An 18,254-nucleotide genomic window follows, 5' to 3' on the forward strand; every position below is an offset into this window, starting at 1 on the left:
GACTGCTTCTTTAGGCCTCTTTTGAATGTTTGCACTGCACGCTCTGCCAACCCATTTGAAGCCGGGTGGTAAGGGGCAGTGCGGATATGGCGGATGCCGTTCATCTTTGTAAACCTAGCAAACTCCTCACTCGTGAATGGAGTGCCATTATCCGTGACCAGCACCTCGGGGAGGCCATGCGTACTAAATGATAAACGCATTTTTTCAATTGTTGCGCAGGACGTTGTCCCCTGCATCTTATGCACCTCCAGCCATTTGGACTGGGCGTCAATTAGTAGAAGGAACATGGATCCCTGAAAAGGGCCTGTGAAATCTGCATGTAAGCTTGCCCAAGGCCGCCCTGGCCATTCCCAGTGATGTAGGGGCGCGGCCGGCGGAAGCTTCTGATGCTCCTGGCAAATGGAGCAGTTTTGGGCCACCTTCTCAATGTCGGTGTCGAGGCCTGGCCACCAGACATAACTCCGGGCCAACATTTTCATCTTGGTCACGCCCGGATGCCCATTGTGCAAGTCTGATAATATCAGCTCCTGGCCTTTTTCCGGGACAACCACACGCGTCCCCCACAAGAGGATGCCGTCTTCCACGCTGAACTCTGACAGCTTGGAGGAAAATGCCCGTAACTCGCCTGGGAGCTGTCTATGCTGCCCACCATACAGGACTATGTGCCGAACCTTTGACAGGACTGGCTCCGTCTGGGTCCACGCACGGATCTGTGATGCCGTGACAGGCAAGGTGTCCATAAAATTTAGGGTTGCGACCACCTCACCGGTCGTGGGGGTCGACATGGGGCCGGTCGATAAAGGCAATCGGCTCAGTGCGTCGGCATTTGCTATCTGCGTACCTGGTTTGTGCTCCAGAGAATACTCATATGCAGCAAGCAACAAAGCCCAGCGTTGGATCCGTGCAGAAGCAATGGGCGGTATCGGCTTATCCTCTCTGAAGAGTCCCAGCAGGGGCTCATGATCAGTCACGATAGTGAAATGGCGGCCGTACACATACTGGTGGAAACGTTTCACCGCGAAAACCACTGCCAGGCCCTCCTTCTCGATCTGCGCGTACTTCTTCTCCGCTGCAGTCAATGTGCGGGAGGCAAAAGCTATCGGTCGCTCGGCCCCGTTCTCCATCTTGTGGGACAGGACAGCCCCAATACCATACGGGGATGCATCACATGTGACGAGCAAAGGCTTTCCCGGATCATAGTGGGTTAATAACCCAGACGACGACAATTGTTGCTTTACCCGCCGGAAAGCGGTTTCTTGCGGCTGACCCCAAACCCAGGTGTGATTTTTCTTTAGCAGCAGGTGTAAGGGGGCCAGCGTAGTTGCCAGATTGGGGAGGAACTTCCCGTAATAGTTTACGAGACCGAGAAAAGAACGAAGATGCGAAGTGTGAGTCGGGGTGGGGGCATGTTGAATTGCACGCACCTTCTCTGCGACGGGGTGCAGACCCTCGCGGTCCACCCGATAACCTAGGTAGACTACTTCTTTTGCCTGAATTACGCACTTTGTGTGACGTAAACGGACTCCAGCCTCCGAAAGGTGTTTAAGGACAGCCTCCAGATTTTCCAAATGCTCTTGCTCCGACGTCCCTGTAATCAACACGATAGACAGCCACACGTGGTGAACCTCTCAAAATGCCCTCCATAACACGTTGAAAAATTGCGCAGGCAGAGGATACTCCAAAGGGCAACCGTGTATATTCATACAGGCCCCGGTGTGTGTTAATTGTTACATATGGTCGGGAGGCAGGGTCCAGCTCCAACTGCAGGTAGGCGTGACTCATATCTAATTTTGTGAATGAGAGTCCGCCTGCAAGTTTCGCGTAGAGATCCTCTATGCGAGGCATTGGGTATCGGTCGAGTCGGGAAACTGTATTCACTGTAAGTTTATAGTCGCCACACAAGCGAACTGTGGCATCTGGCTTCATTACTGGCACAATTGGTGCTGCCCAGTCAGCAAAACGGACGGGCCTGATAATACCCAAACTCTCCAAACGAGTGAGCTCCCCTTCTACCTTCTCGAGCAAAGCGTAAGGCACTGGGCGTGCCCGGAAATAGCGCGGTGTGGCTCCTGGTTCAACTTGGATACGGGCTACGGCCCCTTTTAGTTTCCCCAGACCAGGCTGGAATACCTCTGGGTATCGTCCTAGCACCTCAGTCAACCCTCCAGAAACTGTTTGGAGGATGTGCTGCCATTGCAACCGCAAATGGCGCAACCAGTCCCGACCCAACAGGCTGGGCCCATGGCCACGCACTACGATAAGTGGGAAACGCCCCTCCTGGCGTCCATAGACAACAGGGGTCATTGTAGTTCCTGCAATGTCCAGTGGTTCCCCCGTGTAGGTGGCCAACCTGGCCTGTGAGTCAGTTAGTGTAAGGGTCTGTATACCCTGCTTGATGCGGTCGAATGTCCTCTGGGCGATCACGGAGACCGCTGCGCCAGTATCCAACTCCATCTCCAGCGGGTGGCCATTGACCCGTACTGTCACCTTAATGGGGGCCACACGGGGAGCTGCCACACAATGCAGCTGCAGGCAGTCGTCCTCCGTCTCCACGTCCTCAGGAGTGGTCGCCGCAGATTCATCCACATGGAAGGTACGGCCTCTGGGCTGGTCCCAGTTACGGCCCCTGGGCTGGCCCCAGTTTCGGTCGGAACGACGGCGCCTCTGGCGTCCCCAGGACCGCCGTCCGCGACGGGGTCGGCGCCTACAAGTCTGACACGGACATGGCTCCTCATCCATTGGCTCTGGAGAAGGCTCCCTTCGGGGAGGAATGTCCGATGGCCACTGGCGTCGGTCTGGTCGTTGCCTCGCCCAAGGTACCGCAGGAGTGCGGGGGGACGTTTTTGGGCGGAAAGGGTTTCGCCCCAAGGCATGCACTTCCATTCCCTGTAGCTCCTGTACTCCTCGCTCTGCGCTCTCTCGGGACAAGACTATTTGTATTGCCTGTTGAAAAGTCAATGTTGGCTCCGCTAACAACTTTCTCTGGGTGGCCGCATTGTTAATACCGCAAACCAAACGGTCGCGTAACATTTCTGACAAGGTCTCACCATAGTCACAGTATTCCGCAATCCCGCGTAGCCTGGATAAAAAATCGGCAAGGGATTCTCCAGGGGTCCTCTCAGCGGTATTAAACCGGTAACGCTGGACTATCGTGGACGGGGTTGGGTTAAAGTGTTGCCCCACTATATTCACAAGTTCGTCAAACGTTTTGGTGTCCGGCGCAGCTGGGTACGTAAGGCTCCTAATCACCCCAAACGTATGCGGCCCGCAGGCGGTGAGCAATATGACCACCTGGCGCTCGTTTTCAGTGATATTGTTTGCCCGGAAATAGTAACGCATCCATTGCGTGTACTGGTTCCAGCTTTCCAGCGCAGCATCAAAAACATCCAAACGTCCGTACAGAGGCATGGTATAATAGAAAACAACTTCCAACCTGTATCCAACAAAAATCCAGGGAGGTGGCTTCAGCAGTGTAGACAGCTATTCTCTTTTACCTTCGTCGCCAGTTTTGTAAGGGCCCCGAAGAATCCAGCACGAGTTTTAAGGATACAAAATAATAAAGTTTATTTACTATAACAATATATACATAGCAGTAGCAGTAACTTCCCTTGCTACCTTCTCCTTCCTCCTGGTTCCTGGACTGGCCAGCTTATTTATAGTAGGAGTTTCTCCGACCCCCTCATTGGGGAAGTTCATACTCCCATAGGATTGTGGGATAGTCATTAGTCCCCAGCCAATCGTCAGTAGGCAGGTTATAACAGTTGCAATGTTAGAAGTCAATCATTGCAGAGTTACTCAGGGTAGTACCCAGGGCAAACCATTTGTAGTTACTTAATCAGTGACCTTCCTTCCATTATCAGTTCAAAAGTGGAAATTTTTACCAGCAATTGCATAGTGACCTCCTCAGTAAATATCTACCCCATCCAACAAGACCTGGGCAATATTCGGCTTGGGCTGCAGTTCACTCAAGTGCCAGCCAATGACCATCTATAATTTAAAAAAAATCTATACATTCCCATTGACATTAATACTGTGGCTACCAGTGCAAGTCAAAGGCTAGAAATCCTACAGCAAGTAACTCACCTCCTGACCCCCCCAAAGCCTGTCCACCATCTACAAGTCAGGAGTGTAATGGAATACTCTCTACTTGCCTGGATGAGTGCAGCTCCAGCAAAACTCAAGAAGCTCAACACCATCCAGGACACTGCAACCCGCTTGATTGGTACACTTTCCACAAACATTCGCTACCTCAACCACTGACAAACAGTGGCAGCCACGTGTACCATCTACAAGATGCGCTGCAGTAACTCACAAAGGTTCCTTAGACAACACCTTCCAAACCCACGACCACTACCACTAGAAGGACAAGAGCAGCAGACACCTGGGAATCCCACCACCTGGAGGTTCCCCTCCAAGTCACTCACCACCCTGACTTGGAAATATATCATTGTTCCTTCACTGTCGCTGAGGCAAAATCCTGGAACTCCCTCCCTAACAACACAGTGGGTGTACCTACACATCAAGGACTGCAGCAGGTCAAGAAGGCAACTCACCACCACCTTCTGAAGGGCAACTGGGGATGGGCAATAAATGCGACGCCTAATTTTTAAAAGCACCATCATTGAATTCCACCAGCATCAACATCCTGGGACTTACTGTTAACCAGAAGCTCAACTTGACCACCCACATGAATTAAAACCATGACAGAGGCTGAACGTTTTGCACCAAGTAACTCACCTTGTCCAACATCTACTAGGGAACAGTCAGGACTCTCCATTTGCCTGGATGAGTGCAGCTCTCACAGCACAAGAAGCTGAATGTAATGCAGGGCAAAACAGCCTGCGACCTCTTGTCACATAGAATTGCAAGGCCAACAGGTACATGGGAACACTGCTACCGGACTTTGAAATATGGTGCTGTTCCTGCATTGTCATTGGATCAAAATCCTCGAACTCCCCATCCTAACAGCACAGTTGATGCATCTGCACCACATGGTCTGCAGCTGTTCAAAAAGGCTCACCACCTTCGAGGGCAATTGGGGGTGGGCAATAAATGTTGGCCTTGTGAATGATGCCACCCGTCATGAACAAATGAAAGGAAACCTTCATTCTCAACATTTGCCTGATGTTTGACCATTTGGACTACCACTCTATTCCAGCAATTGTACCTGGAAACTTCTCAGCCAGTTTGAAAATCACAAAAACAAAATCACCTCTAAATGAATGCTTCCAATTTACTTATGCAATTGTAAAAGCACCACTTACCAGTGCCGCGAAAATACGAATTTGGAAGAAAGAGGCGTCCCCGTATTCCTTGAATCCCTGTTGCAGGAATTCCTAACAAACCAAAAGAAAATTAATTGTAAATGGTTTCCAATTCTTCGAATATAGTTCCCAATTCTTTGAATATAAATTCATTTTTAAATGCACAAACCACTTTTTCTTCAGTGCTATTTCAACAAATAATTATCCTGATGCTTCATTCCAATCAGTATGAATAATTTATATAAGTTTTTCTTTGATCTACTGTATGCGCAAATGCTTAATAAAAAATTAATAAATGCACAAAAAGGTAGTTAGTTTGATGCACTCATTGCATTGTGCCCACATTTAGACAGACTCCATAAACTACATAGTGTTCAAAAATGACCTTGAACCATATAGCAAAATAACAGTGCAATGCTGATTTTCAGCAAAATATTGTGGAAAATAACTTCAGCAGGTTTCTATTGTGACACCATTGATTCCTCAGTGCTTTGTGACAATTAGTTAAACCTCTGCTGAAATTCTCAGCATCTCTTTACTCGAGCTGTGATATCTCATGGAGAAGACCTAAGATTGGGGGTTTCCTGCATTTATGCCAGTTCTGAATAGGTTGTAAGTGTATAGACAGGTTTAGAGACAAAACGGCCCAACATCATTTTTGTATTTATTTCTTTTCACAAAGACTTGCATTGTATTTTCTCTAACTTCAGAAAATGGCCTACAGGATTGGAATAAGTAATGAGAAAATGGAAGAGATTTCAGGATTGCAATTTTTAAACGATGCCCTGGATCTCCCAAGCAGCAGCAATAATGGTTGGATTGCCATTTCACTCAAGTTCTCCTGACTCGACGCTCCTGCCTTCCAGGGTCTTCCGAGTCCTGCATCTGCAGAAATGTGCAGCATCTTCCCCTTGGGGAAGTCCGTTGGAGTGGAGTCGTGTCAGGGAAAGACAGGACACAATCCTTTTTTTTTACAGGGAAACATGCATAGAAAATAGAAACAGGAGGAGGCCATTCAGCCCTTCGAGTTTGCTCCATCATTCATTATCACGTCTGATCAACAAATTCAATACCCTGATCCCGCCTTCCCTCCATATCCCTTGATCCCTTTAGCCCAAGAGCTATTTCTAATTCCTTCTTGAAATCACACATTCTGGCCTCAACTACATTTTGGACAGTGAATTCCACAGATTCACCACCTTCTGGGTGAAGAAGTTTCTCCTCACCTCAGTCCTAAAAAGTTTACCTATTATCCTCAAACTTTGATCCCTAGTTCTAAACTCCCTCACCATTGGGAACATACTTTCTTAATCTACCCTATCTAATCCTGTTTGAATTTTATAAGTTTCTATGAGATCCCTTCTCACTCTTCTGAACTCCAATGAATATAATCGTAATCAATTTGATCTCTCCTGATATGGCAGTCCTGCTATCCCAGGAATCAGCCTGGTAAACCTTCACTGCACCCCCTCCATAGCAAGAACATCCTTCCACAGATAAGGACACCAAAATTGCACACAATACTCCAGGTGTGGCCTCACAAATGCCCTATAAAATTACAGTAAAATCTCTCTTTTTTAAAATAAATTTAAAGTACCAAATTATTTTCTTTTACCAATTAAGGGGTAATTTAGCGTGGCCAATTCACCTACCCTGCACATCTTTGGGTTCTGGAGGTGAAGCCCACACAAACACGGGGAGAATGTGCAAACTCCACATGGACAGTGACCCAGGGCCGGGATCGAACTCGGGTCCTCGGCCCCGTGAGGCAACAGTGCTAACCACTGCGCCACTATGCCGCACTGTAAAACATCTCTATTCCTCTCTTCAAATCCTCTCGCTGTGAAGGCTAATATAACATTTGCCTTCTTTAATGCCTCATATACCTGCATGCATTTATTTTCACCGACTGATGCACGAGGATACCAAGGTCTCGTTGAGTATCCACCTCTCTCTATTTACACTATTCAAATAATATTCTGCCTTTCTATTTTTGCTACCAAAGTGGATAACCTCATTTATCCACATTATACAGCATATCACTCACTCAGCCTGTCCAAATCACGCTGAAGCATCTCTGCATTCTCCTCAGTTTACCCTCCCATCCAACTTTGTATCATTTGCAAATTTGGAGATAATAAATTCAGTTGAAAATAATTAATATATAATGTGAACAGTTGGGGTCCTAGCACAGGGACTCTCTCTGGGGACTGTCATTAGCACTCTTTCCCCTTGGTTTCTGTGGCTATTTGCACTCCGTTTCCCTGCGTTTCTGTGGCTTTGACTCATCTTTCATTCTCACTCCACAGTATGAATATTTCCCACTTTCTCTGTCTTTCGCTTTGATAAAGGGTCATCAAAACGTTAGCTTTTTTCTCCCTACAGATGCTGCCAGACCTGCTGAGATTTTCCAGCATTTTCTTTTTGGGTCCTAGCACAGATCCCTGCAGTACCCAACTAGTCTTTGACTGCCAATCGGAAAAAGGCCCATTTTTTCCAACTCTTTGCTTCCTGCTGGCAACTTATATGACGTTGTGTCGAAAGCCTTCTGAAAGTCTAAATAAACCACATCCATGGGTTCTCCCTGTCCAACTCTATTAATTACATATTCAGAATTCTAGTAAATTTGTCATGCATGATTTCCTTTTTGTAAATCCATGCTGATTTTTTCTGATTATGCCACTGCCTTCCAAATTCTGTGCTATGAAATCCTTGATAATGGACTCTAGCAACTTCCCTACGACCGACATTAGGCTCACTGGTCTATAGTTCCCTGGAACCATTCCAGAGTCCAAGGAATTTGGGAAAATGACTATCAATGGATCTACTGTTTCTGGGGCCACTTCCTTGAGTACTTTACCCGCCTCCAGTCCCATTAATTTCCCAAAAGCATTTGTCTAGTAATACTGATTTCTTTCAGCTCCTGAAAGGAGTGGGTAATTGGGGGGGGGGTTAAGGTATCAGTTGTGTTGTTAGCCAGCTGTTAAACTTGGTTTTAATCTGTCTAATGTTTCCTGGGTATCTACCAGGTAAGTGCCACGGAACTATCCAAAGTCTCCAACAGGTGGAGGTGTGGGCTTAAGTAAGTTGCTCTTTCCAAGGGTTGGTGCAGACTCGATGGGCCGAATGGCCTCCTGCTGCACTGTAAATTCTATGATTCTATGAACTCCAGCTCGCAGACAGACCTTTGCGGAGGGTTCTGGTGAGCAGGGAAATTGCCCATCAGAGGTTGAAATTTCCCAGCAATTGCTACATGGGTCAGTGAGTCAGTACTTCACAGGGTCCTGACGTGCAGCTCTGGTTACATCCAGTCTCTGTCAATCTGGAGACTTGAAGAGTTGGTCTTAAAATTAGACGGTGGTGGGGGTGCTCTAATAGAGGACCATATAATTGCTTTGGGTGTATTTGGTAATCGGTCCACAAATTGCATATATAATTAATGTTAGTTTTCCAAAGTTCAAATTTCTGCTTAAATTCAATTGTATAATCACAGATTTAAAATCATCCATGAACTGGTATGATTGGGCAATGCTTTACAATGTATTTTTTCCTCTTGCATTGTTGCATTTAAGAATGGTAACTTGACGTATTTTTATTATCGCAGCTGAACATGGGTTTATCACAAAAATATTTCTTAATGAGAGTGTCTCACCACTTGTGAGTAACCTATTTAAAAAACTGACAAGGTGTTACAAGCCGTGCACCCCCACCCAGGAGTTTCCCGGCGGCATGGGGGGGGGGGGCTTCAATGGGAAATCATGTCGACAGGTGGGGGGAGTAGAGAATCTCGCTGCCAGCGAACGACATGCCACCGGGAAACATGTGGCTGGGGGACTGGATAATCCAGCCTAATATCGTCAGCTTCTTTGAAAATTAACTTTATTTTGATACTTTCAAAGGTGCCCATTCATATCCTTACACCTATAAAACCCATTTGAACTTTAAGAGTCTCCTTGAAGCGCGGAATTGGCGAATGCCTGCTATACTCATTGAATCACCGGTCATGTTACGTGGTAATAAAAGCAAAATTCTGCAGATGCTGGCAATCTGAAGTAAAACAATTCTGGAAAAAATTCAGCAGGTGTGGGCAGCATCTGTGGAGACAGAAACAGAGTTAACCTTGCGAGTCCAACATGACTCTTCATCAGCTCTGAAGCGTTATACAGGCTCGAAACGCTAACTCTGTTTCTCTCTCCACAAATGCCGCCCAGACCTGTTGGGTTTTTCCAGCATTTTTTGTTTTTATGTCATGTAACGTGGAGAGGGCCAGCTTCCAGTGTGATGTTATTTTATACCTTCACAAAGGAAATAGTGAAAACGTGTTTCATGCTTAGACTCTTCTTTTCTGCTTCCATCTGCACCAAAACAGATCATCGGAAAGGAGTAAGTACAGCACATAGCACTTTACAGATGTTAATGCCTACTGATTTCAAGGTTAATAGTGAATTGGCAACTTCTGCAATATCTGCTCTTTGGTTGAGAGAACAAGAGCAGTTTAGTCACATCCAAAATTATCGCCACACCAGTATTGACCCACTATTCAGGGAGATTCGCAGATATCAAATGACGGGGGAAGCACCACATATCCATTAGCATGGTGGTGGAGAAGGACTCAAAGAGGTGGGAGCTCATCAGAAACGCTGGGCAGAATGTGACAGGGTTTCGGACTTTCCAGCCCTGCTACCTGATGAGTTGGTGCGGGAATGCATTGCACCAATGTCAGCTACCCTACAGCAATTCGGAGGCAGGACTTCTGCATCTCACTTGGGAGGAATTCCCACCTCAAATTTGCTGACCACTCGGATTAGCTGGTCCCACCAGTCTTAAGTCTAGGGATATGTGTGATCTGGTGGTAGAGACGGAGGGTGAGTCCCAGGCGGTCTTAATGGCACGAGAATACTGGAGGAGGGGGCAATCATGAAAGGGGGGCCAGTGATGGAAACAGCCCCCTCAATGTCTCACAGCTGAGGCCTGAGCAAGTTGATCTGCCGGGCTTCCCTCCCATCCTTGAACTCCACCCACCTGGCGGGAAGCTGTCTTTCAGGGTCTTAGTTAGGGCAGGTGGCAGGATGCCCCAGGACAGCCTGCCCTGTAAAATTGCAGCCAGGTCAGGACAGGCATGTAGGTGGCAGGAGGGTCACCAGGGGAATCTTATACCCCTACCCACCCTGCAAGCATACCAGCAGGGCACTGTAAAATCCTGCCTCTTGTCTTTCTGGCAGCCATTGCTTAGGTTAGAGAACTTAGTCTTCCTGAATTAAAATAATCTATTGAGCACCAAAATCCTTAAATAATACCTCTTAATGAATAGGTAGAGAGGACATATGTATGAAGATTGCTATTAGTTAGAGAGGCAAAAACTGACTTTAATCATGACTCCAGTCACAAGAGAATATATTGAACATGGGCCTGGAAATTTGTGGAAACACAATGCAGTGTTCTGAGTATGGAACGCCAGGACTATGCCTGTTGAAATGTGAGCTGGCTATTTCAACTGTAAAAAAGCGCTGTTATGGCTAATGTCAAGAATGCTGGCAGGACAATCTTAAGCATTACCCTTTGCACTATTGTGTAGCCTCAAGTTTCATATCAGAAATAAAATCATTTGGCACCACTTGTAATGAATATATCACATATTTGGCATCCACTAGCTGCCTTCTACTTTGTGCCTGATGTGTCAGTTTCTTGTTTATACCTCTTGTACCGACTGGACTGGGTAGCTCTAGATTGCGGAGTACAAGAAAAGTTTGAAAAATGGGGTGGGTGAATGGGTACTCTTCTCCCAAGGGGTAGGGGTACTGTATTGTCTTGGTCTTGAGAAATGTTTTCAGCTTGTAATCGCTGGATGCAAAAATAGTGCTGCTGACGGATCTGCTTGGGGCAACTTTATCGGCTACTTTGTGAATCTCAGGTGGTAACTGATGAAGTGATTAAAGAACACATAAGCACAGAGACTTTCAAATCTACATCCCAAATATCAGGCCCAAGTTGAAACCAATAATTGATTGCCTGTTCTTTATGTGTTGCATTGGCAAGCTCTCCTGCAGTGTCCAGGGGGTTCTCTGCATTTTATGTTGCCTTCTCTGGAAGGAATGCTTGTTATCAGTCACCTGCTACAGTCTCCAGATCCTGCAGTCATAATCAGACACAGTTTGTACAATGGATGGCAGTCATGTTAAGGATGCAAGTGTAAATGTTCAATGTGCCAGCATACTATACAGGATGTGAGCCAGTTAATATAAGTATTGTTAAGCACTATAGGTCAGTTTAGCTCTGTTGGCTGGACTGCTGGTTTGTGACGCAGAACAAGGCCAACACTGTGAGTTCAATTCCCAAAGCAGCTGAAGTTATTCATGAAGGCTATTCATGCCCTTCTCAACCTTAACCCTTGCCTGAGGTGTGGTGTTCCCCTCAAAGGGGAATGGAGCCTCTAGTCCCCTGGGACTATGGCGACTTTACTTTATAAATACTGTTAAGTGACTTATTTGTTGGGGCAAGGAACATAGTGCCATGTGACACCTCGAAAGCCAGTTTTTTTTATTATCGTGCCCTGGAATACCTCTATCCTCCTCTGATTCCATTATCTGTCCCAACTTTGTATCCAGTTATCCCAGTTAACCGGTTCATTCAAAAAAGCTTCTCTCTCTTGCTGGTTACTGAATTCAGTAAACTTATTTTGGTACTGCAAAGGTTCCTTGTGTTTATGGAGATTCAACTCATTGTCATCTTCTATGAGGCCCATTCACCTGCATCTGATGTTTTTTTCTTGAATACTCCAACTATTGTTTTCTATCTATCTCTAATATAGGACGACAACAGTCTCAGAGGTTAGTGTTTGCCATTTTGTTTTTGTTATGAAAGCCATATCACTCCCTTATGAAAGGCTGCTCAGCTCTTCCCTTATTTAAATACGGATGTTATGCCTTCATTCCACTCTATTCCTGAATTTGCGTTTTGCCTCCACTCCGAAGTCCTGCTCGAATCATTTAAATTAGTGCTCTCCAGTATTTCTGATGGAAACAGCCTTCAATTGTTGTAGGCATAAGCTCCATCCCACCACAGTTAAGCCACTGTTTCAGGGATCCAATAGTTTCTAGCCTGGTGCCCAGAAAGCTCTCAAATTTAATTGTAGAGGGAACTGCAATCAAATCTAACCAAAATGTGTTTGAAGCATAAAAATTGTGGAACGGGTTTTATCTGATCAGTTTTGCATAACTTGTATCTGCAGTCGGAGGTCTTCAAATAATCAGAAGTCTCACAACTCCAGGTTAAAGTCCAAAAGGTTTATTTGAAATCACTAGCTTTTGGAGCACTGCTCCTTCATCAGGTGAAGTGGAGGCAGATTCTCAATCACAGCATATGTAGGAGAGATACAATTGCAAGACAATTATAGATTGGAATGTGAAGAATGGTTGGAATGAGAGTCTTTTCAAGTAAACAAATCTGTGAGTGATAATCACAGGTAATCAAGGTGTGAATTGTCTCAAGCCTGGATAGTTAGTAGGGAGCGATGGGCTAATTGATCGATTCCTATTCCTATGTTCCTGACAGAGGGTATTTTTAGCTGTTGATTTTCAGGTCATTTAATAGCTTCTCAGAAAGTAGCATCACCAAAAAGATGAGAACACAAATTTGTAAAAATTGTTCCAACCACTGATAAGGCCATCAACTATATGAGACCTCAGGGACAAGAAATAATGAAACCTCCCTGTAATTAGAATCCCCGGGGAGGATTGTAATGAGGCTGCAGGAGCAGGGTGACCATAATTAGGTAGTAGGTGAAATTTAGCTTCCCTGATGGCGGGTTCAAATGTAGAGATTAACTCTGGCATGTTTGTGGCAGATGAGGCCCATGGCGGGTTCGAACTTACATTTTCTTGCCGTGAATTTGTAATTCCATTCTACTTTTATGATAAAGCCAGTGGCGCACAAGTATCTCGTGGCACCCAATTTTCATTCACTTAGAGATGGAATGCAAAAGTGGGCTTTCTGCAGCTGTGTCTGAAGTCAGCACATTTCCTGTTGAACTCTCTGGCACAAGGAAGGGGAGCAGGAGAATGGCGGCTTGCATGGAGGCTCCCGACCGACAAAGGCAAACCAGGGACATAAGAGAGTGGAAGACGGCTCCAAGAAAGCACAGAAAGTGGGGTTATGGGCATGGAGGAGTGAAGTGGGAAGAAGTCAATATATGCCTAAAGGACGATGCCAGTACTATCCACATGTGGGTCCATCTCAGTGTATCAGCTGACAAAGTCCTTTAGGGGGCTTTGGGTTCACCTACAACATTCAATTACCCCGCTCGGAGTGATCTCGGGAAATCTCCTTTACAATGTAGTGAAGGGAGGGTCACTTGAGCTTGCAAGCTCGGCCACGTCCCACAGAGTGACAAGTACAACACTGGACACTGACATGAACGTTCAGTAAAAGAGTACAGGCAAAAACACAACATTGTCTGGGATTTTACAGCTGTTCCTGCCAACGGGATCGAAGACTAGACTGGACAACCCATCAGTGGCCAATAGCAAGCCGCCTCTACCTCGGGGAAGCCTGCCGCAGAGGGTCCAGGAAAATCTGTCTATTGTTTCTTTCACGAGAAAGAAATATTCCTTACTCCCCTACAACCATTAATGCGTGTCAACCACTTGGCTCTCTGACTAAGCTAGACTCAACAATTATGCCAACATGAATATTTACAAATGAAAGGGGCCATATTGTTGGAGAGGACAGTGTGAAACAGACTGGTAAGCTCGTGGAAATACTTGTTAGGAAGGAAGATGTGTTGGGCATTTTGAAAAACTTGAGGATAGACAAATCCCCCGGGCCTGACGGGATATATCCAAGGATTCTATGGGAAGCAAGAGATGAAATTGCAGAGCCGTTGGCAATGATCTTTTCGTCCTCACTGTCAGCAGGGGTGGTACCAGGGGATTGGAGAGTGGCGAATGTCGTGCCCCTGTTCAAAAAAGGGACTAGGGATAACCCTGGGAATTACAGGCCAGGTAGTCTTACTACGGTGGTAGGCAAAATAATGGAAAGGGTACTGAGGGATAGGATTTCTGAACATCTGGAAAGACACTGCTTGATTAGGAATAGTCAGCTCGGATTTGTGAGGGGTAGGTCTTGCCTTACAAGTCTTCTTGAATTCTTTGAGGAGGTGACCAAGCATGTGGATGAAGGTAAAGCAGTGGATGTAGTGTACATAGATTTTAGTAAGGCATTTGATAAGATTTCCCATGGTAGGCTTATGCAGAAAGTAAGGAGGCATGGGATAGTGGGAAATTTGGCCAGTTGGATAACGAACTGGGTGACCGATAGAAGTCAGAGAGTGGTGATGGATGGCAAATATTCAGCCTGGATCCCAGTTACCAGTTCTGGGTCCTCTGCTGTTTGTGATTTTCATTAATGACTTGGATGAGAGAGTTGAAGGGTGGGTTAGTAAATTTGCAGACGATACGAAGATTGGTGGAGTTGTGGATAGTGAGGAGGGCTGTTGTCGGCTGCAAAGAGACATAGATAGGATGCAGAGCTGGGCTGAGAAGTGGCAGATGGAGTTTAACCCTGAAAAGTGTGAGGTTGTCCATTTTGGAAGGACAAATATGAATGCGGAATATAGGGTTAACGGTAGAGTTCTTGGCAATGTGGAGGAGCAGAGAGATCTTGGGGTCTATGTTCATACATCTTTGAAAGTTGCCACTCAAGTGGATAGAGCTGTGAAGAAGGCCTATGGTGTGCTCGTGTTCATTAACAGAGGGATTGAATTTAAGAGCCGTGAGGTGATGATGCAGCTGTACAAAACTTTGGTAAGGCCACATTTGGAGTACTGTGTACAGTTCTGGTCGCCTCATTTTAGGAAAGATGTGGAAACTTTGGAAAAGGTGCAAAGGAGATTACCAGGATGTTGCCTGGAATGGAGAGTAGGTCTCACGAGGAAAGGTTGAGGGTGCTAGGCCTTTTCTCATTAGAACGGAGAAGGATGAGGGGCGACTTGATAGAGGTTTATAAGATGATCAGGGGAATAGATAGAGTAGGCAGTCAGAGACTTTTTCCCGGGGTGGAACAAACCATTACAAGGGGACATAAATTTAAGGTGAATGGTGGAAGATATAGGGGGGATGTCAGAGGTAGGTTCTTTACCCAGAGAGTAGTGGGGGCAGGGAATGCACTGCCTGTGGAAGTAGTTGAGTCGGAAACATTAGGGACCTTCAAGCAGCTATTGGATAGGTACATGGATTACGGTAGAATGATATAGTGTAGATTTATTTGTTCTTAAGGGCAGCACGTTAGCATTGTGGATCTCACAATTGCTTCACAGCTCCAGGGTCCCAGGTTCGATTCCGGCTTGGGTCACTGTCTGTGCGGAGTCTGCACATCCTCCCAGTGTGTGCGTGGGTTTCCTCCGGGTGCTCCGGTTTCCTCCCACAGTCCAAAGATGTGCAGGTTAGGTGGATTGGCCATGATAAATTGCCCTTAGTGTCCAAAATTGCCCTTAGTGTTGGGTGGAGGTGTTGATCTTGGGTAGGGTGCTCTTTCCAAGAGCTGGTACAGACTCAATGGGCCGAATGGCCTCCTTCTGCACTGTAAATTCTATGATAATCTATGATTAATCTAGGACAAAGGTTCGGCACAACATCGTGGGCCGAAGGGCCTGTTCTGTGCTGTATTTTTCTATGTTCTATGTTCTAAAGTCAAATCAATGGAATGCGAATTATTTATAAGTGAAATATGAATTTGAAAAACAGCCTTCGTACTCTAAAGTTAATGGAGTTTGGAAAGAATGTTGTGGCCTTGACGAAGAGCCTCCATGTTTCTCCAAGGGACTCCTTTATAAGCCATGTGTACCTGCTGCATTGTTAGCCGAGGGTCGGTCTCACCATTGAATATCAACATGTCTTGCATGCACATCACTGATCTTTACATTTTCATCAGAATTATGTGGGAACCAGCAAAACAGCAAGAGAGTGTAAGTGATGCCCAATTCTCTTTCCTCCGTCAGCATAGCCCAGTTAAAATTTTTCCTCCTGTATATGATCATCATTTTCTGTGAAAAGTGTCATTTTTTTTGCTTCAGCCTTCTCGATTTGCTGGCTGTTGGGTATAGAAGAGGCTGAAACAGTGAGCGGAAGTATCAGCTTCTACTGCTGCTTTAGTGATATTATCCTCTTGTCAGACATTGGCACTGTTGCTGCTGCTGTGTGTTTACTACTTGTGTTTGGTCAGTCAATGGTGGAAAGAAAGAAGAATGATAAAAGGAGACCTAACACTAAAATCGCACCCCTAAAAATACTTACTAAGGTTTTCCTCTGCCTGTCCGCTTCCCGTTCATTTCACAGCCCATTGCATATAAATGCTGCCACGTTGGCAGGGTTACCTACCATTTTTCACCTTCAGGACACAACACTCCTCTAAAGGTGGCTTCAATTTCAGGACAGTGTGTTTGCAGCTGGAAGGGGGTATATTTCAAGGAAATGTCAGCGAACAGTTTTTCTGTGTTCACTTCTCTCTTCTGAAATCTTTCCAGTGGTGGAGTTACCCAACCCATATTCATGGCCACTCCTTTGACCTTGACATATTTGTCGTGCTGGGTGTTCTGATGCACAAATGATCCAACACGGCTGTAGATGGTACAACTGTTTTATTGCCTAAACAACGGTAACAACTAACTGCTGGCTTGGGTACGTGCATCACCAGCTAACCTGTGGACCAAGCCCTATCACTATCTTAGTGAAGCACTCAGCACATGGTCTATGTCTGAGTGGCACGCTGTGAGTCCTGTGCTCTGAGCTATCTCCTGGTAGAATGAGCAGGAACTGTGGTGTTCCCTGTTTTATAGTGCGTGTGCTCTCACTGGTGATTGGCTGCGATGTTATGTGTGTGCTGGTTGGTCCAACTGCCTGTCCATCAGTGTGTGTGTGATTGCACCATGATATGTTAATGTGGCTATCATGACATTCCCCCTTTTCACAAGGATATGTGCCTACATGGTAATAAATATTGGTGTGTACTGAGTGACTCTGAGTATGTGTGTAACATCGAGCTGGCAAGATCGCGTGGCCGGGATGACGTTTCCATTGTAGTCAACCAGCTTACAGTGGGATGGCAGAATCGGTGGTTTAACCTTCAAGGTTTGGAAGGCTGACCATGAGAGGAGATTGGTGGAGGCACCAGTGTCCAGGCAAAATGTGATCTGTGATCGGTTTACCGTTAGGGTGGCACACCACTCATCGCCCGGTCCAATGCTGTGCACGGTCAGCGGCTGGTGGTTCCGACTTGACAACAGCCAATACTTGATCTTTAAGTCATCTTTGTCTCCAGGAATAGTGCCAGAAGATTGGAGGATAGCAAATGTTGTCCCCTTGTTCAAGAAGGTGAGTAGAGTCAACCCTGGTAACTATAGACCAGTGAGCCTTACTTCTGTTGTGGGCAAAAATTTTGGAAAGGTTTATAAGAGATAGGGGTGTATAATCATCTGGAAAGGAATAATTTGATTAGAGATAGTCAACACGGTTTTGTGAAGTGTAGGTCGTGCCTCACAAACCTTATTGAGTTCTTTGAGTAGGTGACCAAACAGGTGGATGAGGGTAAAGCAGTTGATGTAGTGTGTATGGATTTCAGTAAACCGTTTGATAAGGTTCCCCACGGTAGGCTATGCAGAAAATAAGGAAGCATAGGATTCAGGGAGATTTAGCAGTTTGGATCAGAAATTGGCTACCCTTACAAAGGGTAGTGGTTGATGGGAAGTATTCAGATTGGAGTCCAGTTACTAGTGGTGTACCACAAGGATCTGTTTTGGGGCCACTGCTGTTTGTCATTTTTATAAATGACCTGGAGGAGGGCGTAGAAGGATGTGTGAGTAAATTTGCAGATGACACTAAAGTCGGTGGAGTTGTGGATAATGCGGAAGGATGTTACAAGTTACAGAGGGAAATAGATAAGCTGCAGCGCTGGGCTGAGAGGTGGCAAATGGAGTTTAATGCAGAAAAGTGTGAGGTG

General features: G+C 45.9%; 1 protein-coding gene across 20 annotated transcripts in view; it reads right to left on the reverse strand.

The window, feature by feature from the left end:
- The window catches only part of LOC140386732 (uncharacterized), a 387,270-nt gene that overhangs the window by 352,867 nt on the left and 16,149 nt on the right, over window positions 1–18,254 (reverse strand). For all 20 annotated transcript variants that reach the window (XM_072469351.1, XM_072469358.1, XM_072469363.1 and 17 more), the window contains exon 2: window positions 5,265–5,336. In XM_072469351.1, the coding sequence (XP_072325452.1) occupies window positions 5,265–5,336 (72 nt within the window). The remainder of the gene's footprint in view (window positions 1–5,264; window positions 5,337–18,254) is intronic.

The sequence above is a fragment of the Scyliorhinus torazame genome, chromosome 12, assembly GCF_047496885.1.
Source record: "Scyliorhinus torazame isolate Kashiwa2021f chromosome 12, sScyTor2.1, whole genome shotgun sequence".
NCBI lineage: Eukaryota > Metazoa > Chordata > Chondrichthyes > Carcharhiniformes > Scyliorhinidae > Scyliorhinus > Scyliorhinus torazame.